Source organism: Pongo pygmaeus, chromosome 14 (assembly GCF_028885625.2).
Source record: "Pongo pygmaeus isolate AG05252 chromosome 14, NHGRI_mPonPyg2-v2.0_pri, whole genome shotgun sequence".
NCBI lineage: Eukaryota > Metazoa > Chordata > Mammalia > Primates > Hominidae > Pongo > Pongo pygmaeus.
In genome coordinates this window covers 34,294,778-34,315,055 of record NC_072387.2, presented here as the reverse complement: position 1 = coordinate 34,315,055, position 20,278 = coordinate 34,294,778, and the positions used below count along the sequence as shown (strand labels likewise).

The following is a 20,278-nucleotide window of genomic DNA, read 5'->3' as shown; positions in this document are numbered from 1 at the left end:
GATGTTTAATTTCAAGCCTCTTATATTCCTAAAATAAATCTTACTTTGTCACATACTTTTTCTTTTAATATATTATTGAACTCCATTTGCCAATATTTTATGTAGAATTTTTGTATTTATGTTTATAAGTGAGACTGGCCTACAGTTTTCTTCCTCAAATGATGCTGGCTTAACAACAGGATTCATTTTCTGCAAGAGGATAAATAATACTAGTGTGTTCTCTGCATTACAAAAGACATAAAATTTAGCTGAAATCCATTTGATCCTAGTAGCACTGGTCATTCGTGGTATTTTTAGTCTCATTCTACCCACAAAACAAAATGAGCTGGGTACGGTGGCTCACGCCTGTAATCCCAGCACTCTGGGAGGCCGAGGTGGGCAGATCACCTGAGATCAGGAGTTCAAGACCAGCCTGGCCATGGTGAAACCCCGTCTCTATTAAAAATACAAAAAATTAGCCGGGCGTGGTGGTGCATGCCTGTAATCCTGGCTACTCGGGAGGCTGAGGGAGGAGAATCACTTGAACCCGGGAAGTGGAGGTTGCAGTGAGCTAAGATTGCGCCATTGCACTCCAGCCTGGGCAACAAGAGTGAAACTCCATCTCAAAAAAAAAAAAAGGAAAAAAGAAAAAAAAAGAAATTTGACTATGGATATAATGAAAATCTTCTGGAACAGCATTCATTCATTACTTAGGAAGAAGCCTGTTTCTTGTTGTTATTGTTATTTTTGAGACAGAGCTTTGCTCTGTTGCCCATGCTAGAGTGCAGTGGTGTGATCTCAGCTCACTGTAACCTCCGCCTCCTGGGTTCAAGCAATTGTCCTGTCTCAGCCTCCCAAGTAGCTGGGATTACAGGTGAACACCGTCATGCCCAGCTAATGTTTGTACTTTTAGTAGGGATGAGGTTTCACCATGTTGGTCAGGCTGGTCTCAAACTCTTGACCTCAGGTGATCCACCTGCTTTGGCCTCCCAAAGTGCTGGGATTATAGGTGTGAGCCAATGCGCCCAGCCTCAAGTCTGTTTTAATGCTATTAACTTGTCATGAAAATTAGTTTGACAGGCCGAGTGTGGTGGCTCACGCCTGGAACACGAGGTCAGGAGATCGAGACCATCCTGGCTAACACAGTGAAACCTCATCTCTACTAAAAATACAAAAAATTAGCCGGGTGCGGTGGCGGGTGACTGTAGTCCCAGCTACTTGGGAGGCTGAGGCAGGAGAATGGCGTGAACCCGGGAGGTGGAGCTTGCAGTGAGCTGAGATTGTGCCACTGCACTCCAGTGTGGGTGACAGAGCTAGACTCCATCTCAAAAAAAAAAAAGAAAATTAGTTTGAGAAACAATGACTTGCTACTTTAGCTGACTTGCAGAATCAAACAAAGAGTACATTTAGAAGAAAAAGCAGGAGAGAAATACTGCATGAAGAAAATGACAGGGGAGAACCCAGCCCAGAGGAGGAGGACCACTAGCAAATGCCTTCCACATCACAAATGTTCTCTTGCAGGCAGTCTCTAGAATGATCCTGGACTGGAAAAATTGCTAAATAGGGCCTTATTGGAGCAAGAATGGCAAAACTGGAATATGGATTAAGATGAATTAGATAATAGTATTAAAATCCATGTTAAATGTTTCAGATTTGATCATTATACTTTGGTTGTATAAGAGGAAGCTCTTGCTACTATTGACTAAAGTGTTAAGCAGGAAAGGGACATGATGTTTGTAATACTTCACTGGGTCAGAAATAAATGCATTCACTAGTGTGTGCATGAGTGTAGGCATGTGTGCATGCATACAAGTATGGAGAAAGAGAATGCAATTGGGGGAAATGCTAATTACTGTTCAATCTGGGTGAAGGGTAAATAGTAGTACTTTGTACCTTTTTTGTAACTTTTCTCTAAATTTCTATTTATTTTATACAAATGTCACCAAAACAATTTTCATGGGGGCAAATCTCCATGTTCCCGAAAGGTTTGGCCCCTCCAGTATGAGCAAGTCCAGAGCCCAGTGGCGCATTTGAGTTCACTTGGCAGATCCTTGACCATTCCATCCCAACTGCCAGCACTCACTGGCAGCCCACTTCAACGCTTGCACTGTGGACTCTGTGGCAACCTAGGCCCTTTCACCTTGAAATACACTTTTCTATCACAGTGTACTCTCTCTATAGTTTAGGGGACAGAAAAACTGCATAAAATATAATCCCAACCCTAGGGTCGTGCATAACAATAACTAGAAAAGTTTGCGGCTCATGACTGTAATCCTACCACTTTGGGAGGCCGAGGTGGGAGGACTGCTTGAGCCCAGGAGTTTGAGACCAATCTGGGCAACATAGCGAGACCCCGTTTCCACAAATTTTTTTTTTTTTTAATTAGCTGGCTGTGGTGGCACTTGCCCATGGTCCCAGCTACTAAGGAGGCTGAGGTGGGAGGATTGCTTGAGCCAGGGAGGTCAAGGATACAGTGAGTAGTGATGGCGCCACTGCACTCCAGCCTGGGTGACAGAACAAGACCCAGTCTCAAAAAAAAAAAAAAAAAAAAGGCAAAAACTGCAATATGTCTGAGATACTCTTTGTTAATCTGGGGCAGGGCTCAGGAATCTGCATTTTTCAAATAAACCCTAGTTATTCTCCTGCAAATGGTCTTGGGCCTTATTTTGACCAACACTGCCCTCTAGCCTGTCAGCATCTTATGTGTATTAGGTACTCAATAAAATCTGTTGGATTAATTTGAATTGGCCAAGACTGCATGGAGCTAAGAAAAGAATCCAGCCCTCGTGCCCTGAGCATAGAAATCAGGCTAAAATCCGCTCATGCTGTAAGCAGGTGATATATATATATATACCTGTCCTTGGCTCTACAACAAAATCTCTCCTAGGTCTCAGCATTTTGTTTCTAAAATAGGGATGTGGCATGTGTTTGTGTGAAGTGTCAACTCCATTGATACCTGACCCTTTCAAGCACTGAACAATCATGGAACATTCTGCATATTTCCCTCAAATGGTTGCATAGCTTTAACCTACTCAAAATAGTTTCAGGAGGTACAGAGTTAACAATTTGTGCTCTCCCCTTAGTACACAAAGGGGAGGCCCTGGAGCCCCCATCCATGGGTAGGTAGTCAGAGTAGCTTTTTTAGCACAGGAGAGGAATGGACATCAATTCTGTCCTGTTCTTACCACTCCTAATCTTTGTCTTTTAGGGCATCAGTATCAGCAAGAAATGCGCTAGTGTACTCTGCAGCAAGTTAACACAGTTACTGACTCACCAACACAATTTCAACTCAAGATCTGGACCCAGTCCTCCCTGGAGGTGTCTGAATCCACACATTTGACCCTCTTAACCTGCAAGCTACACAGGGCCAGGGCAAACTACTGCATTCAGCATTTTACATCAGCACCCAGCACTGAGGTTATTCAATAAAGGGGGGTGAAAGCATGGAAGACTTAAATATCTAGCCACCAATGGAGTTATAGCACCATGGGTTTTATTATTGTATGTCTGGTAACTTCCATCTACAGTTATTTATGATGGCTGCTTCAGAATGTAGATTCCCACGGAGCAGAGTTAGGATTGAAGGCAAGTGAGAGAACAACTCAAAAAATGGGCCATCCTAGGGTCTCTAGAGTGCTCAGCTACAAGCCCCTTAGTTCTTCCTGCCAGTGAAACAAAAAGCAAGAAAGCTAAGCAGCTACTGAGACATTTTAGCTACAGTTTATATTTATTTCTAGCTTCTGAATTCATCATAGTTATAAAAAGTAATAAAAAAGGAACTTGAAAATCATAAAAAATACCAGATGAGCTGATTACCATCCTCCACAGTAGCTGGAAGTCAGAATTCATTATTTTAGCTCTAACTGCAGAAGAAAATGTTCTTCCACAAGGACAGATACCCTTTCAGGAAGGACAGAACGGACATCAGATCACACACTGTATATTTGTATCTATGTTTAAGAATTCAGAACAAAAATAATGAAGCAGAATGAGTTTAGATGTAGTTCAGAAATTTGTACTTGAGCTAAAAACACGAAAGTGTTGCACAGGCATTTAGTAAGGGGGTAACAAGGGTCTATTATCAAGATATATGGGTTAATAATTTCATGGGGTTATTCAAGAATGATCTGCTATGATTGAAACCATGTGTGGAGAGTTTGGGCTTCTGCAGGATGTTTCACAGCAACAAAGGGCCCAAAGATGTATTTGTGCTGCCTGCTAAGTATACAGATGATTGACTTAGATACACTTCCCAGACATAAACAGTGAAGGAATGTCACTGAAGTTCTAAGTTCTGCATGCTATCAGATAGAGATGAAGAATGCTTACCACGTTGTACAGGCCGATGCACCAACGTTCAAATAAAATCTGCCCAGAAAATCCATTAACAAAGGCGAACCAAAGCTGAAAGAGAAGAAAGTTCATGAAGTTTTATATCAATATTGACCTAAATGTTTCCATTCACTGAAGAAGTAGCGGGAATGTAGACCACCAGCTGGACACAGCTGCTAAGGAATCATGAGCCACAGGACGGCAGCAGTTGTTCCTTTATAAAACACAGATTCCCGATATCACAGAAATCCATATTGTAAGGAAAATTTATATTTAAGGCATACACCTACTTTCAGAGATAATATGCACATGTTCATAGGGAAATAGATTTAATTTGTATTTAATAGGTTTGGTATCAAAACTTTCTCATTGACTGGAGGAGTATCAGCTTCATATTCTTGTTTTTCTCTAAAGTTGATTTGAGAAATACGATGTGTCTTTGCCGGACTTTCAAAGAGATGTAAATCATCAATTAAAAACAACAACAAAAAGTCCTCTCTTCTGTGTGTTCTGAGTTCATAAATTCTTGACCCTCCTTAATCAGATGTCTATCACGTTGACCAAGGTCAAAACACAATCATATAAAAGAAACATGCTCAAATCATTTTTTGAAGTAACGAGAGATGTATAAATAAATAGATAAAATGTGGACTGTTATTCATGCCTTCAAGTAGTCTATGATTCTAACTGATTAGGCAAGACTGATATAAAAACAACTACAGAGCCAAGTGCCAGGATATAATTAGTGTACACGACAACGGATAAAACACTGTCAGAGGCCGGGCGCAGTGGCTCATTCCTGTAATCCCAGCACTCTGGGAAGCCGAGGTTGGCGGATCACCTGAGGACAGGAGTTTGAGACCAGCCTGGCCAACGTGGTGAAACCCCATCTCTACTGAAAATACAAAAATTAGTGGGGTGTGGTGGCACACACCTGTAATCCTAGCTACTCGGGGGGCTGAGGCAGGAGAATCGCTTGAACCTGGGAGGTGGAGGTTGCAGTGAGCCAAGATAGTGCCACTGCACTCCAGCCTGGGCGACAAGAGCAAGATTTCATACCAAAAAAAAAAAAAAAAAAACGAAAAACACTGTCAGAGAAGGAAAGATCATCCAGATGTAATCTGAATACATGGAGGCAGCAGGACTGGGGTAGAAGAGGGCCAAGCCACCGTCAGGACAGAAACCTGACTTAGAAGGAAGCAAACATGAAAATATGGAATTCGAAAAGTTGCTGCTGAATATTCAGCTACATTTATATGAGATATGATTCCAATGACTGAGGGCAGACTTTAGAGTGTCCCATACAAATCACAGAATCAACGTAAGTTGTGTCACATCATCACAGACAGAGACTGCTGCTGTGGTGGAACCTAACTGGCAACACAGAACAGACATCACGACAACCAGAGTTGAGGTCAGCTCTGGTACTGAAATTTTACTGAGGCAGATTTTTCAAAATCAGTTTCTTGACTCCACCAGACTACATTTCTTGAAGCATAAATTGTTCCCCATGCTGCTCTGTGCACTACTATATCCAGTATGATACTTGGTACAAACAGGTACTCACCAAGTCCCTGTGAGATCAAATTAAACGCCAAATCAAGTGCTAGATGAAGTTTTCCTTAAATACAGCTTTCACCTTGTCATTACCCTGTTCAAAAAACTACTAGGGCTCCCTCCTAAATCCAAGATAAACTTGCTGACTTTCAAAAATCCTTCCACACTTCTATTCACTCTTAATTTCTTTTTCCTTTAAAATTTTTTATTTTATTGTAAATTGACCCTTTATAACTGTATGTATTTATGGGGTACAAAGTGATATTAAAGTTTCCAAATTCAGTGTAGAATAATTAAGTCACGCTAACTAACATATCTATCACCTCAAATACTTATTTTGAGGGGGTGAGAATATTTGAAATTTACTCTTATCAACTTTGAAATGTACAATGCACTATTAATTATATTCACCACACTGCACAATAGATCTCAAAAAACCCCATACAATTTATTCCTCCTGTCCAAGACTTTGTACCCTTTGAACATCACCCCAATTCCCTCCATCCTCTGTCATCACCATTCTATGTAGGATCTGATGCTCTCTCTCCTAGTCACTCAATTTCAACTACCCTTCCAAGAGGTCTGGCTATTCTCGTGAAGAAATATTGGTAAATAACTAAGAACCAGAGATTCATGCTGTGTTCTGTGCTTGGAAAATTCCTACAACATTTATTCAAATATTAGCCATCCCTAAAACCACAATTTCAACCCCACTCTCTCCCTACCACTGGAGGTCTTGGCAATCAATACTTCAACCACACTGTTAGCGCAATGAGAGCCTGGATCCACATCAGATTCAAACACATTAGTAAACTGTTTCAAGGGTTTTAAGTTAATTTTTCCAAGACTGTGCCATAATTCTGAGTTCTCCTATTCAAACAATTGACCAAAAAGATATCTAGTGGGTATTTTCTTTTATTGCAAAATCCAGTTAACGTGTTGTCTTGTTATCAACTAAAAACAGCAAAAATAAATAAAAATAGAAAAGAGCCTGGGCATAGTGACTTATGCCTGTAATCCCAGCACTTTGGGAGGCCAGGGGGAGAGAGTTGCTTGAGCCCAGGAGTTCATGACCAGCCTGGGCAACATAGTGAGATCCCATCTCTACAAAAAATAAAAAGTTAGCTGGCTGTGGTGATGCACGCCTCTGTAGTCCCAGCTACTTGGGAGGCTAAGGCAGGAGAATCCCTTGAGCCTAAAAGGTGGGCAGCTGTAGTGAGCTCTGATCGTGCCACTGCACTCCAACCTGGGCTATGGAGTGAGACCCTGTCTCAAAAAAAAAAAAAAAAAAAAAGCAAACACATACACAATGAAACTATGAGCAGCTTTAATTAAAACTACAAATGATATACAATAGATGCAAACAAATACGATCAGATTAGACCAAATCAAGAGAGAATGCCCACAGCAGACCGAATCTACAGATTAAACCAAGTAAAAAAAGTTTTCAAAGAAATAGGTGAAACAATGCAAGAAATAGCCAAACCAACTCTAATTCAGAGGAAAAATAGATAAAATATAGAGGTCAGGGCAAGCAGTGGCAGAGGTTGAATCCAGGATGGATTCAACACAGTAGGCAAATTAAAGCTGAAGGGCAATATGCTTTTTCCCTCCTTTTTTTCAGGAATCAAGCAGGGAGGACAGCAGGGCAGCATAGAAAATATAAATGACAATCAACTTGGCAGACACTGATCAAGTTTCAAGGTGAACTGAAAAGAAAAAAAATGCAGAATCATCCAAGAGAATATATAACACACAGAAATTTTCTGTAGGGCATACAGGCCTCCTCTCTTAAGGGAAAGAAACAACAGCAAGGGAGGTGCTTATGACTGCAGAGTGACAGGAGACCAGAGCAGGAAGTGCTCCAAGACAACTTGGAATCCCCTTTCCCCTAGACATCTTCCAAAAATATTATAGAAAAAATAAGAGGACATGACAAACGCACATGAAATAATCTTTCCAGGAGAACAAGGCCACACGGCAGAAGAAAATCTCAAACATTCTTGGTGAGACTAAGAGAGCTAATGAAAAAGTGAATTTTCTTTGCAACGAAAGTTACAATAAGATGTCTAATATAGCAAAGAAAGAGACAAATAGGAAGAGGTCAATGTTACAGACCGAAGCTACCCTAAAGAGAAATGAAAGCCAGAATTGACACTGCTAGCAGGGCGCAGTGACTCACGTCTGTAATCCCAGCACTTTGGGAGGCCAAGGAAGGTGGATCACCTAAGGTCAGGAGTTTGAGACTGGCCTGGTCCAACATGGTGAAACCCCATCTCTACTAAAAATACAAACATTAGCCAGGCGTGGTGGTGCACACCTGTAATCCCAGCTCCTCAAAAGGCTGAGGCAGGAGAATCACTTGAACCTGGGAGGTGGAGGTTGCAGAGAGCTGAGATTGCACCACTGCACCCCAGCCTAGGTGACAGAGCAAGACTCTGCCTCAAAAAAAATGAACTGACACTGCTGAAACCACATGTAGAGACAGGTAGTAAAGCTTGAGAAAACAATTCTCAGCAAAGGTCAGAAGACTTTAAAGATAAGCAAAAAATTCCCAAAAAGATGTATTAAAAAAAAAGAGGAAAATAGAAGTTAAAAAAATGTTCAAAGATATAACAGAAGAAAATTTTCTGAAATATTCTAATCAGCCAGTAGAGAGGGGATCCTTCATCCTAGGAAACAAAACAAGCAACAGACACAGAAAGATCAATACCCACACATGTGCTGCTATAGAAATTAATGAGTTTTAAGATTTTATAGGATCAATTCTTCAGTATATTCAGACAGAAAAAGTAACAGAGAAAAAAATCAAGGAGTCTTCCTACTTCTCTCTAGCAGTACACAATACCAAAAGAGAGTGAAAGATGTTTACAAGTCCTTAGGGAAATAAAGTGTGATAGGAATTTTAGTAAAAGATAGAAACCAAGGAAACATCAAAAGCTGAAAACTAACATAAAATGTGATGACAGAAATAATATTAAACGTGTGTTTGTTATATTAACAATAAAAAGTAAAAGCTCAGGTGGGTAAAAAAATAAAATCCAAAATATATGCTACATATAAGAGAAACATGTCAAATGAACATGAAAAAGGCACTATTCAAAAAAGATCAATTTCTTAGCTTGGATTTACAAAGCCCAACACACAATAAAAGTTCACATGGATAAAAAAATGAAATCCAAAATATATGCTACATATAAGAGAAACATGCCAAATGAACATGAAAAAGACACTCTATTCAAAAAAGATCAAATTCTTAGCTTGGATTTACAAAGCCCAACACAATCAGGTCCCCACCTGTCTTTCTGACAACACTGCATCTCCTCCAGTCAGCTACAGTGGCCTTCTGTTGGTTCCTTGCAGGCACCAAGTACGGACCCAGCTTTATTATTTTGCACCTAAATATCAGCAATTATGTCAACAGCATTTGTTTAATAAGTCATCTTTATCCCACTTGTTTGAAATGTCCCTTATCACATGATAAGTTACCATAGTATTTGGAAAAGAATATGTGGTATTTCAGTCTCTATATACTCAGATGAATTTCAGATGCCTTGAATATTTAAGCACAAAAAACAAAACTCTGAAAGCATTGGAAGAAAACATGAAAACCATTATTTTGCTCTATGTGAAAAATGACTCCTGTAAGACATTAAACTTAGAAATGAGGGACAAATTTGAAACTAATTAATTTCTATAAATAAAAATATTAACAAAGTTGAAAGAAAACTGAAATTAAATAACTAGTACACACATATTTGGAATATCTATGAAAACAAAGGCCGAATTTCTTCAATACATGAAGAGTTCTTACAAATCAGAAAGAAAACACCCTACAAGCTGCTAGAAAAATGGGCAAAGAGTATACGGAGTGTTGTTATCACAGGGGGAAAAAAAGGCTTAGAAACATGGGGAATCTCATTTTTATTAAACATGTACACAAATGGATATAACTTTTTTTCTTATCAGATGGGTAAAAGTATAAAAGTTTGGTAAACTGGGGAAACAACACTGTAATACCCAGCTGGTGAGATAGGATTGTCTATAAATATGTTTAATTTAGTTTTCATTTGAACAAGTGATTCCACTTATAGGGACATACTCTAAATTATACCTTATAGCTGTAATCACACAATATTCAACACAAAAATATAATGGTATGGCATTATTTGGAAAACAATGCCACACCCTTATATATGGAAAACAAAGAATTAGAGCCTGCATGTATATTGACAGCTGGTTAAAGAAATTATGGCTCATCCTGTAATGAACTCTACGTAATTTTAAAAAGATTTAATTTTAAATATAAGTCCCCATACACTGCAATACAAGAATCTCACAGATACATTAAAAATGAAAAAATAAGGGTAGTATTGAATGGCCAAGACCGTGCAGAACAGATGTACATACTCATATATGCATGGCAACTTTCTGGGAAACATAAGAGATCATTAATATTCATCATCTTTAGGTGGTAGAAGTGTTCTCTGGGGGAAAGAGGGAGACTTGCTTAACACATTCATGTTTTATTTATATAGCTGTTTCTAGCAGTAGTTCTCAGCTAGGGGTGATTTTGCCTCTGAGGAGACATTTTACAGTATCTGGAAATTTTTTTTATTGTCACACCTTGGGGGAGGAGCCTACTGGCATTGAGTGGGCCAAAGATGCTGGCTGCTAAACATCCTACAAGGCCCAGAAAAGCTCTCTACAGCAAAAAAAATTATATAGTCCAAAATGTCAATAATGCCACTGTTGAGAAACCCTAGACTAAAGAAATAAGTTTATTTGGTCAATCTGATACAAAACTTAGAAATCTTGTTTCTAACAGATGTTTGTTACAAACAAAATAATAACACGTGGCTGGTTGCATGAAGCCATGATTCTGCTTGTTATGTATGGGGGCTTGGGTTTAGAAAGCTTTACTCTTTTTCGAATAAAAAGGAGTAACAGATTCATATCACTGGATATGAATCTGCTATCTTCACAAATTTGGATCCTGAAAACAAACACATAACTTTGTAAATTATTAATGAGAAATTATTTCAAAGACTGAGTGAATTCGGTATAATCAAGACACTCAAGCTGTTGAAAACATATGAGGGGGTAAAAATCTTAAGAAATCTAGCATCTCCTTCCATGAACTGACCTTGTTGACATTAACATTGTTCCAAGCAATACTGAGTCATGTAAAAAGTTTCATTATTCATTTCATTTAACACTGTTGATTAGCTGAATGTTGGGATATTTCCTCTAAGCAGCCAGTGTTCTGATTCTGTCCAAGTTGGCACTGGATTGGCCACATGTTTCTTCAAAGACTTTTGATACGTTTGTACTAATTTTTATCAGTTGCAGGTGCTGCAGCTTTTTGAGAAGCATAAACAAGCTCATTCTCAACATTTTCAATACAATTTCAATCTGCATCCAAATAATCCATCATCAGATGATTGGACCTGTTTATTTCATCAAAACTATTTACTTCGTAGAGACAAAAAAAAAACCCAAAGCCAACATAAACAAAACAAACAAAAAAAATCCACTTCTTAATTTTAAAATCCATGAGCTGGTTTTCTCTTATGTTGAAATGCTCAAACTTGATTTCATTTTGGCAAGATTTCCATAGGTAAAATGGGAACAGTATGAGAATGCAGTGTATTTTTAAATATTTATACAAACGTACTTAGTTTTTATTTTATTTATTCATGAGACAGGTAAACGATGGCTCTCTGACACATTATAAAATCAGACTTTCACACTAGTAAGTCATATACAAATGTTAATTCATACACAAAAAAGACAGCACCACCCAATTCCTAAACATAAATGTCATTTTTGGTGGGCCACAAGTTCCCAGCTGTGTACACCAAACACAGAGCCTTCAATACAAACAGACGGTCCATCCCCCATTTGATGTGCAGTTACTTGGATGGTGGCTTGCTTATAGCCACTAAACTTTACTCTTGGATTAATGGGGAAAAAGATTCCTCTGCCTTTAGTTTCTTGTTAACTGGGAATGCTGTTAAGTGAATACAGTCAAAGCCCAGAGAGCCAGATCCCTGCAGGATGGCCTCAGACTTGGTGAGCTGGTAGGAAGACTTGCCAAGCACTGCTGGCTTGCCAAGCTCCTGGGGTTTTTGGTCCTCAAATGTAGTGTTGTTATGAGCAAACTGACCCAAACTTATTAAATGGCTTTTCCTTCTTGGAAAAAAAGACCCTTCTTTGCTTTAACTGCTGCTTGACTGCCAAAAACGCAGTAACCGTCTTGGCTAATTGCACAGGCTCCTGTCTGGACGTCCCGCTGCCATCGCCCAACCTCGGCGGGTTGTACCTGCCGCCACTCTCAGGCTCTCAGCTAACAGCCGACACTTAACAGATGACTACTTAATGTGGAAAAGGGATGACCTGTTCCTCTATTTACTCTGCTCTTTCAGGATCCCTGGTAGAGGACTGAAGTGAAAAAGTACCCTATGGAGAATAATGAGGTAAATTAACATATGGTTTCTCACTGAAGTGGCAATAACATCACGATCTACTATTTTGCATATCAGGTCTGGGCTGATAAACTGGCACCAAAGATATCTGTTTAAATGTCAAAATGCGTCAGTATTTTTTTTTTTGAAATTTGATCTGGCCATATGTAGTAAGAGAAAATGTAAACATATACTTTGTCTAGAAATTCTATTTCTGGAAATCCACTTCTCATAAATGAAAGCACCAGTATATAAAAACCCATCTTGTTTTGCAGTATTGTTGGTAGCAGAAAACAAAATAGAAAGCACAGACAAAAAAAAAAAAAAACAAAACCCTGAAGTTCTTTAGTACGGGGTGATTGCAGCAAATCTATGAACTAGAAACACCTACCTTTTAAAATGTTAAATTTATAAGTATGGAAATGAAATAATGCCCAAGAAACAGCATGAGATTGACAAAGGAAAAGGCAAAATAAATAAACAGGCAAGTAGACAGGAAATCAAGGGAAAAAGATCAGAAATGCTATTATAGAGCAAAGGTTGTCAGGAATAATAATAACAGTAGTATTAGTAAGACACCCTAGAGAATCTTTTTCTGTTCAATAAATTATGGGATGGAGTGGCCAGAATTAAATGGAGACCAGAGAGGATACTGTGATAATGACAGGGCCTCATCTATAAAATCTTTGGAGAGTTTTCTATTGCTGACTGAGTCTTGGGCAGGTAAAATGCCAGCTGCAAACATCACATACTAATAACACTTCTAAGGACTTTTCAAGGCAAACCAACAAAGTTACAGAGCAATGCATAGATTCCATTTTTTTTATAAAAACCACAACAAAAATGCTATATGTTTACATACATTTGTATGAGTGCAAAGAAAAGTATGAACGGTTGACCAAACTGTTTCTAATGATTCCTGAGCAGACATGGAGCCAGAAGAGGGGAAGTTATTTTTTCCTTACACATTTTTATTATCAGTGTAACAAATAAGCATTACTTCAACTTCAAAGAATTATGTAGAAGAAGAGAACTTGCTTGTCTTTATCACCACACCACACTCATTTTTCTCTTCAAGCTTGCCACATTCTGCAATTTTTATTGTATTGTTATCTGGCTACCCCATGTGCTCAGAGATTATATTGATTCCACTCAATATCATACACCTAGGATCTAGCACACGGGTGGGCACACAGTAGGTGCTCAATAAATGGATATATACAGAATATTAATACTTGATGTTAAAGAGGAAAGCTCATCTAAAAGAGCATTTTAAATAAGAAAACTACACGCTGCAGAACTGTCGTTTCTGTTACTTTTGATGATGATACAGGCTACCGTGTATTTATTGCTTACTCTGTTCCAAGAACCTTGCAATACTCTAGATGAATTATCTAATTTAAATATCTTAACAATCCTAACAAAAGGTGTTACTCCATTTCACAAATGAGGAAATCGGGGCACAGAGAAGATGAAAGATATTATGGCTCATATCAAATAGGCGTTTAGTAGACTGCAGTGACTAGCAGTCAATCCTACTTATTTAAAAGTAATTTTTAAAACATTTAAGTTAAAGCAATTCAGAATCAAATCAGTATTTATGGCTACTAACTTATTATATTACTGATACTTTAAGACTGTCACTGGAACAAAACACTTAACAACTATAAGCACATAAGCACACCAAAAAATTTATGAATTATCCAGATCTTTTTCCTTGAGTGCCAAGGGATCCTTTTAAGATTAGGGTACAAGCTGTTTGAAAAGCAAGCTTTAAAAATCTTCCCCATTTTGTACAACAAAATGCAACCACTGCAGCTTGAAATATTATCTGGCAATATTTTGAGTGAAAATATTGCAATCTTTTGCTAATATGGTTGAGACTGACCTAGCAGACAATCAGAAGTAATCTTCTCATCTTTCATTATCCAAATTCCTCGAATAGAAAATAACACTAATTAAATACTAATGGGAAATCTGGGTTATGTTTAAAAGGACTTGAGGCTGGGTACAGTGGCTCCCGCCTATAATCCCAGCACTTTGGGAGGCTGAGGCAGCAGGACTGCTTGAACCCAGGAGTTTGAGATCAGCCTGGGCAACAGAGTGAGACCCTGTCTCTACAAAAATTTTTTCAAAAATTAGCTGGACATGGTGGCACATGCCTGTAGTCCCAGTTACCTAGGAGCCTGAGGTGGGAAGGTTGCTTGAGCCAGAGAGGCTGAGGCTGCAGTGAGCCAAGATCGTGCACAGACTCCATGACATCATATCTCAAAAACAAAAAACAAAACAAAAAAAAGAAAAAGAAAAAAGAATAAAAGGACTTGAATTTTAATCTTGAGAGTATAAAGTAGAAATTATTACATGGAAATAAATGTAGCAGATGATGTACACACATACATTTTTGACTTTAGTCTGGCATTTTCTTTTCCGTTAAAATCCCAACTAATACAAGAAAGTTGAATCTTATAGCTTAAAGTCACAAAAGTTAGTAAAAAGAAGTCTGGTAAACATTTAAAAATTTTCTTTAATTACTCATTTCTCAGCGTTATAAAATGTCTCTGTTTCTGCAAAACTACATGCTTACTCTATGGAACATCAGGTAAACACAAAATCGTGTTTCCCCCCCGTAAAAGACCATAATACCGACCAGATGGGGTATGTACAATTAAATTGATTTTTAATAAGAAATTCTTGGCACAATAGAACATAATCGCTCCAAATTGTGTCAAGGACTTCGTAAATTTTTTTTATAGTTCAAGGCTTAGACTCTTCAGTCCAAATCCTGAGCTGGCTTGCTAGGGGACTGAATAGCTCTCGAGACCAGTAAGGAAATAATGAGCCTTTCATCTGGAGGTCACTGGTTAGGATCTGCTATCGTTCATTAATGACACAGCTGTTTCCAACCTCCTGGTGTTGGAACAGTGGCAGGGGGTTTATTATGGAAGGGGTAGCAGAAATATGTATAAGATCACTTCATTTATGGACAGGATCTATGGCAAATATTTGAGAACATGTGTTTTATAACCAATAAAGTCACACTCTTAACTTATTGACAGTAAGATTTAGTGCCTGGCTGCACAGACTAGGATCATCAGAAGAGAATTCTGATGCTATCCTTCTATTCCCATCAGCCACAGTGAGCCTGTGGCCTGGGCAAGGTGTGAACTTGCTTTGTGTCTTATTTTCTGGTTCTGGAAAGTAGAGCGAAAGGTCTGTCTGCCCTCCCAGAGGAGGGTTGTAAGGAAAGAATCACATATATATTTTAAAAATTCAGTTACTGAACTGTTTACTAAGGTCCTGCTTCAAGTTTTGCTCTGTGCTATGGGTAGGAGTTGCAAAGGTGAGACACCATCTCTGTCCAACAATTCACTCTGTCTGGGGACAGGCGTGGGACGTATCTGAGGTGCAGAAAAGTTCTTTGGGAACACAGGAGAGGGAGACACAGGTTCTGTCTGGAGGAATGAGCACAACTTTTCCAAATGTGGTGGCCACTTGGGCTGGGTCTTGAAGTATCAGATTCCATTCATCAACTGTGTGCGGGGAGAAGGGGCAGTGAAAATAGAGAGAACAACTTGTACAAAAGCCTAGCAGGTGTGAGCTGCCAGGTGGCTGGAACAAGGAAAATGAAGTGAGAGAAGAGGGCTGGATTCAGACCGTGAAGGACACTAGACAGGAATTCTCCAAATATATGAGCAGCTGTGCACACATTCCCTAAGAGAAATCTAAAGATCCATGTATCTACAAATCTCAAAAACTATCTCAATATATTTTATGTCCTTTTTGGTATGGTAAAATATACAGAACATAAAATTTACCATTTTAACCATTTTCAAGTATGCAGTTCAGTGGTATTAAAAACATTTACCTTGATGTGTACCCATCACCATCATCCATATCCAGGACTTTTTCATCACTCCAAACTGAAATTCTGTATTAATGGTATTAATTAGACCATTAAACTCTATATTAATGGGTATTAAGCAACTCTCATCTTCCCACAGTCCCTGTTCTGCCTCTATGAAATCATACAATATTTGTCCTTGTCTGTGTAGCTTATATCTCTTAACATAAAGTTTTATTCATCCATGTTGTAGCATGTATCAGGACTTCATTCTTTTTAAGGCTAAATAACACGCCATTGTATGTATACAGCGCACTTTGTTTATTCATTCATCCATACATGGACATTTGGGTTGTTTCCACTCTTTGGCTACTGTGAATAATGCTGCTATGAACAGTGGTATAAAAACATGCGTTCAGTCCTTGCTTTCAATTCTTTGGGATATATACACAGAAGTAGAATTGTTGGAACATATAGTAATTCTATGTTCAACATCTTGGAGGTACAGCCATACTATCTTTCGAGTGGCTAAACCATTTTACTTTCCCACCAGCAATGCACAAGAGTTTCAACTTATCTACATCCTCAGTAACTCTTTTTTGTTTTCTATTGATAGTAGGCATCCTAACGGGTATGAAGTGGTATCTCAATGTGGCTTTGAGTTACATTTCCTTAATCATTAGTGATGTTGAGCACCTTTTCACATGCTTATTGGATATTTGTATATCTTCTTTGGAGAAATGTCTACTCAAGTCTTTCGTCCATTTTTGAATTGGTTTTTTGCTGTTGTGTTTAGGAGTTCTTTAGATATTTTGGATATTAATCTCTTATCCGATATATGATTTGCAAATATTTTCTCCCGTTCAATAGGTTGCCTTTTCACTCTGTTGATAGAACCTTTTGAAGGGCAAAAATGTTTAATTTTGATGAAGTCCAATTTATCTATTTCTCTTGTTGTTGCCTATATTTTTGGTGTTCAAATAAATGTTGCCAAATTCAATGTCATGAAACTGTCCCCTTATGTCTTCTTCTAAGAGTTTTATTGTTTTAGGTCTTACATTTAGGTCTTTGATTCATTTGGAGTTAATTTTTTTTTTTTTTTTTGAAACAAGGTCTCACTCTGCCACCCAGGCTGGAATGCAGTGGTGTAATCATTGCCTACTGCAGCCTCAACCTCCCCGGGATTCAGGTGATCCTCCCACCTCAGCACCCCCCTCATCCCCACGAGTAGCTAGGACTACAGGAATGCACCACTACAACTGGCTAATTTTTGTATTTTCATTTGGTAGAGATGGGATTTCACCATGTTGCCCAGGCTGGTTGCAAATTCCTTGGCTCAAGTGATCCACCTGCCCTGGCCTCCCAAAGTGCCGGAATTACAGGTGTGAGCCACTGTGTCCGTCCTGAATTATCTTTTTCATATGGTGTTAAGTAAGGGTCCAACTTCATTATTTTGCATCTAGATATCCAGTTTTCCTAGCCTCATTTGTTGAAAGGACTTTTTTTTTTTTTTTATTGAATGCTCTCGACACTCTTGTTGAAAATCATTTAATTACATATTCCAGGGTTTACTTCTGGGCTCTCTATTCTATTCCATTGGGTCTATGTATCTGTCTTTATGGTAACACACACTGTTTTGACTACTGTAGCTCTGTAGTAAGTTCTGAAATTAGGAAACGTTGATTCCTCCAAATAGATTGTTCTGGCTATTTGGGGATCCACTGGGATTCCATATGAAGTTTAGAATAGGTTTTCCTGTTTTTGCAAAAAATGTCACGGGAATTTTGAGTCTACAGACTCAATGCAATCTCTACATATTTGCATTTAGGTAAGATCTAAAATTTTTAATGATAAGGATAAATAGTTGTAAAAGATATAATTTCTGGCATATTATAAATATTAAAACTATAAAATAAATTTACATCACTTTTTAATGTGGCTAATGGATTCTAAATACCACAGATATTCATCACAATCCACTTTTAAAAAGACATTAACAAGCACTTAATGAGTGTGTGTGTGTGTGTGTATGTGTGAGCATATGAAGAGATTCATTATAAGGAACTGATTCACGCAATTAGAAAGGTGGGCAGGTCCCAAGAACTGCAGAGGGAGTCTGTAAGCTGGAGACCCAGGGAAAGCTGATGTTTCAGTTCCAGTCTGAAGGCAGGGAAAAAAAGCTGATGTACCAGTTTGAAGGCAGCCAGGCAGGGGGACTTTTATTCACAGGAGGGTCAGTCTCCTGCTCTCTTCAGGCCCTCAGCTGATGGGATGAGGCCCACCCACATTAGGGAGGGCAATCTGCTGTCCTCAGTCTCCCTATTTAGATGTTAAGCTCATCCAAAAGCATCCTCACAGAAACACCCAGAATAATGTTGACCAAATATCTGGGCATCCCATGGCTCAGTAAAGTTCATATAACATTAACCATCACAGGGTACTGGGGGACACATAGCTAGAACCTCAGTTCTGGAAATGCTTCCATGTCTCCCCACCTCCACAAGATTCCATTCAGTGTCCTTTCTCTGTTCCCACAGCCTAATCACAGGCCACATTATATCATATCATCATATCCTATCATGTACCATATCATCATATATCATGCCATATCATATATCATGCCATATCATATATCATACCATATCATCATATATCATACCATATCATATATCATGCCATATCATATATCATACCATATCATATATCATATCATGTCATATATCATACCATATCATCGTATATCATACCATATCATATATCATACCATATCATCATATATCATACCATATCATATATCATGCCATATCATATATCATACCATATCATCATATATCATACCATATCATATATCATACCATATCATATATCATACCATATCATATATCATGCCATATCATATATCATACCATATCATATATCATACCATATCATATATCATATATCATATCATCAGATCATATCACCATATCATACCATCATATATCATATCATATCATATATCATAATCCTGGCTGGCTTGCCTGTCTCTCCCACTGGACTGTGAACTCCTTGATGTCTTTGCAGTGCCCTTAAGACCTTACTCTGGAGTCAGACCAATTGGCTAACATCCTGGCTCTCCTACTCTTAGCTGTATACTTAGGCAACTTTCTTTTTCTTTTATTTTATTTTAAGTTCTGGGGTACACGTGCAGGATGTGCAGGTTTGTTACATAGGTAAACATGTGCTATGGTGGTTTGCTGCACCTGTCAACCCATTACCTAGGCATTAAGTCCAGTGCGCCTTAGTTATTTTTCCTGATGCTCTCCCTCCCCAACCCCCACAGGCCCCAGCGTGTGGTGTTCCCCTCCCTGTGTCTATGTGTTCACATTGTTCAGCTCCCCATGCGGTGTTTGGTCTTCTGTTTCTGCATTAGTTTGCTGAGGGTAATGGCTTCCAGCTCCATCCATGTCCCCACAAAGGACATGATCACATTCCTTTCTACGGCTGCACAGTATTCTGTGGTGTATATGTACCACATTTTCTTTAGCATTCTATCATTGACGGGCATTTGGGTTGATTCCATGTCTTTGCTAGTGTGGACAGAAGCAAGCATTTCTTCAACAGTCAAAAATTTTATATCATTCCTTCTATCTTGAACTGGTTTTCCATTCCACTTGACACATATAGTTTTACCATAATTTAATGTAGTTTTGTTTATTTTATTGATCACTTGTTATACTTCACAGAAATGGTAAATGGAAATCAAACTTAATTTTGTTTTAATTTCTATTCCTATTGCTCATTTCTATAGATCTCAGTCCTGAGAAATCTATTAATAGTTCACACATTAAAAAGAATGTAAAGCTTCATTACAGCAAGAGCCATCAATACTTTCGATTTCTTCTGAACCATACGCCAAAAATAATATGGTGCTGTATTGCAAAGTTATTTGAAATATTCTATCTGCTGACATCGTGATTAGGTCATTTTCTAAATTTTCTAAAAAGCAAAGAAACAGAAACCACTGACTTGTGAAAATAGTTGTTAATTAGTCACAAGAATCATTTACTTTCTTAACTTCTGAGAAGTATATCCAGAGGTATACCAAGAAGTTTCAAATGAC

General features: G+C 38.4%; 1 protein-coding gene across 9 annotated transcripts in view; it reads right to left on the bottom strand.

Moving 5' to 3' along the window:
• Positions 1–20,278, bottom strand: part of ATP8A2 (ATPase phospholipid transporting 8A2) — a 660,817-nt gene that overhangs the window by 186,585 nt on the left and 453,954 nt on the right. For all 9 annotated transcript variants that reach the window (XM_054446069.2, XM_054446071.2, XM_063650657.1 and 6 more), the window contains one exon: positions 4,309–4,383. In XM_054446069.2, the coding sequence (XP_054302044.1) occupies positions 4,309–4,383 (75 nt within the window). The remainder of the gene's footprint in view (positions 1–4,308; positions 4,384–20,278) is intronic.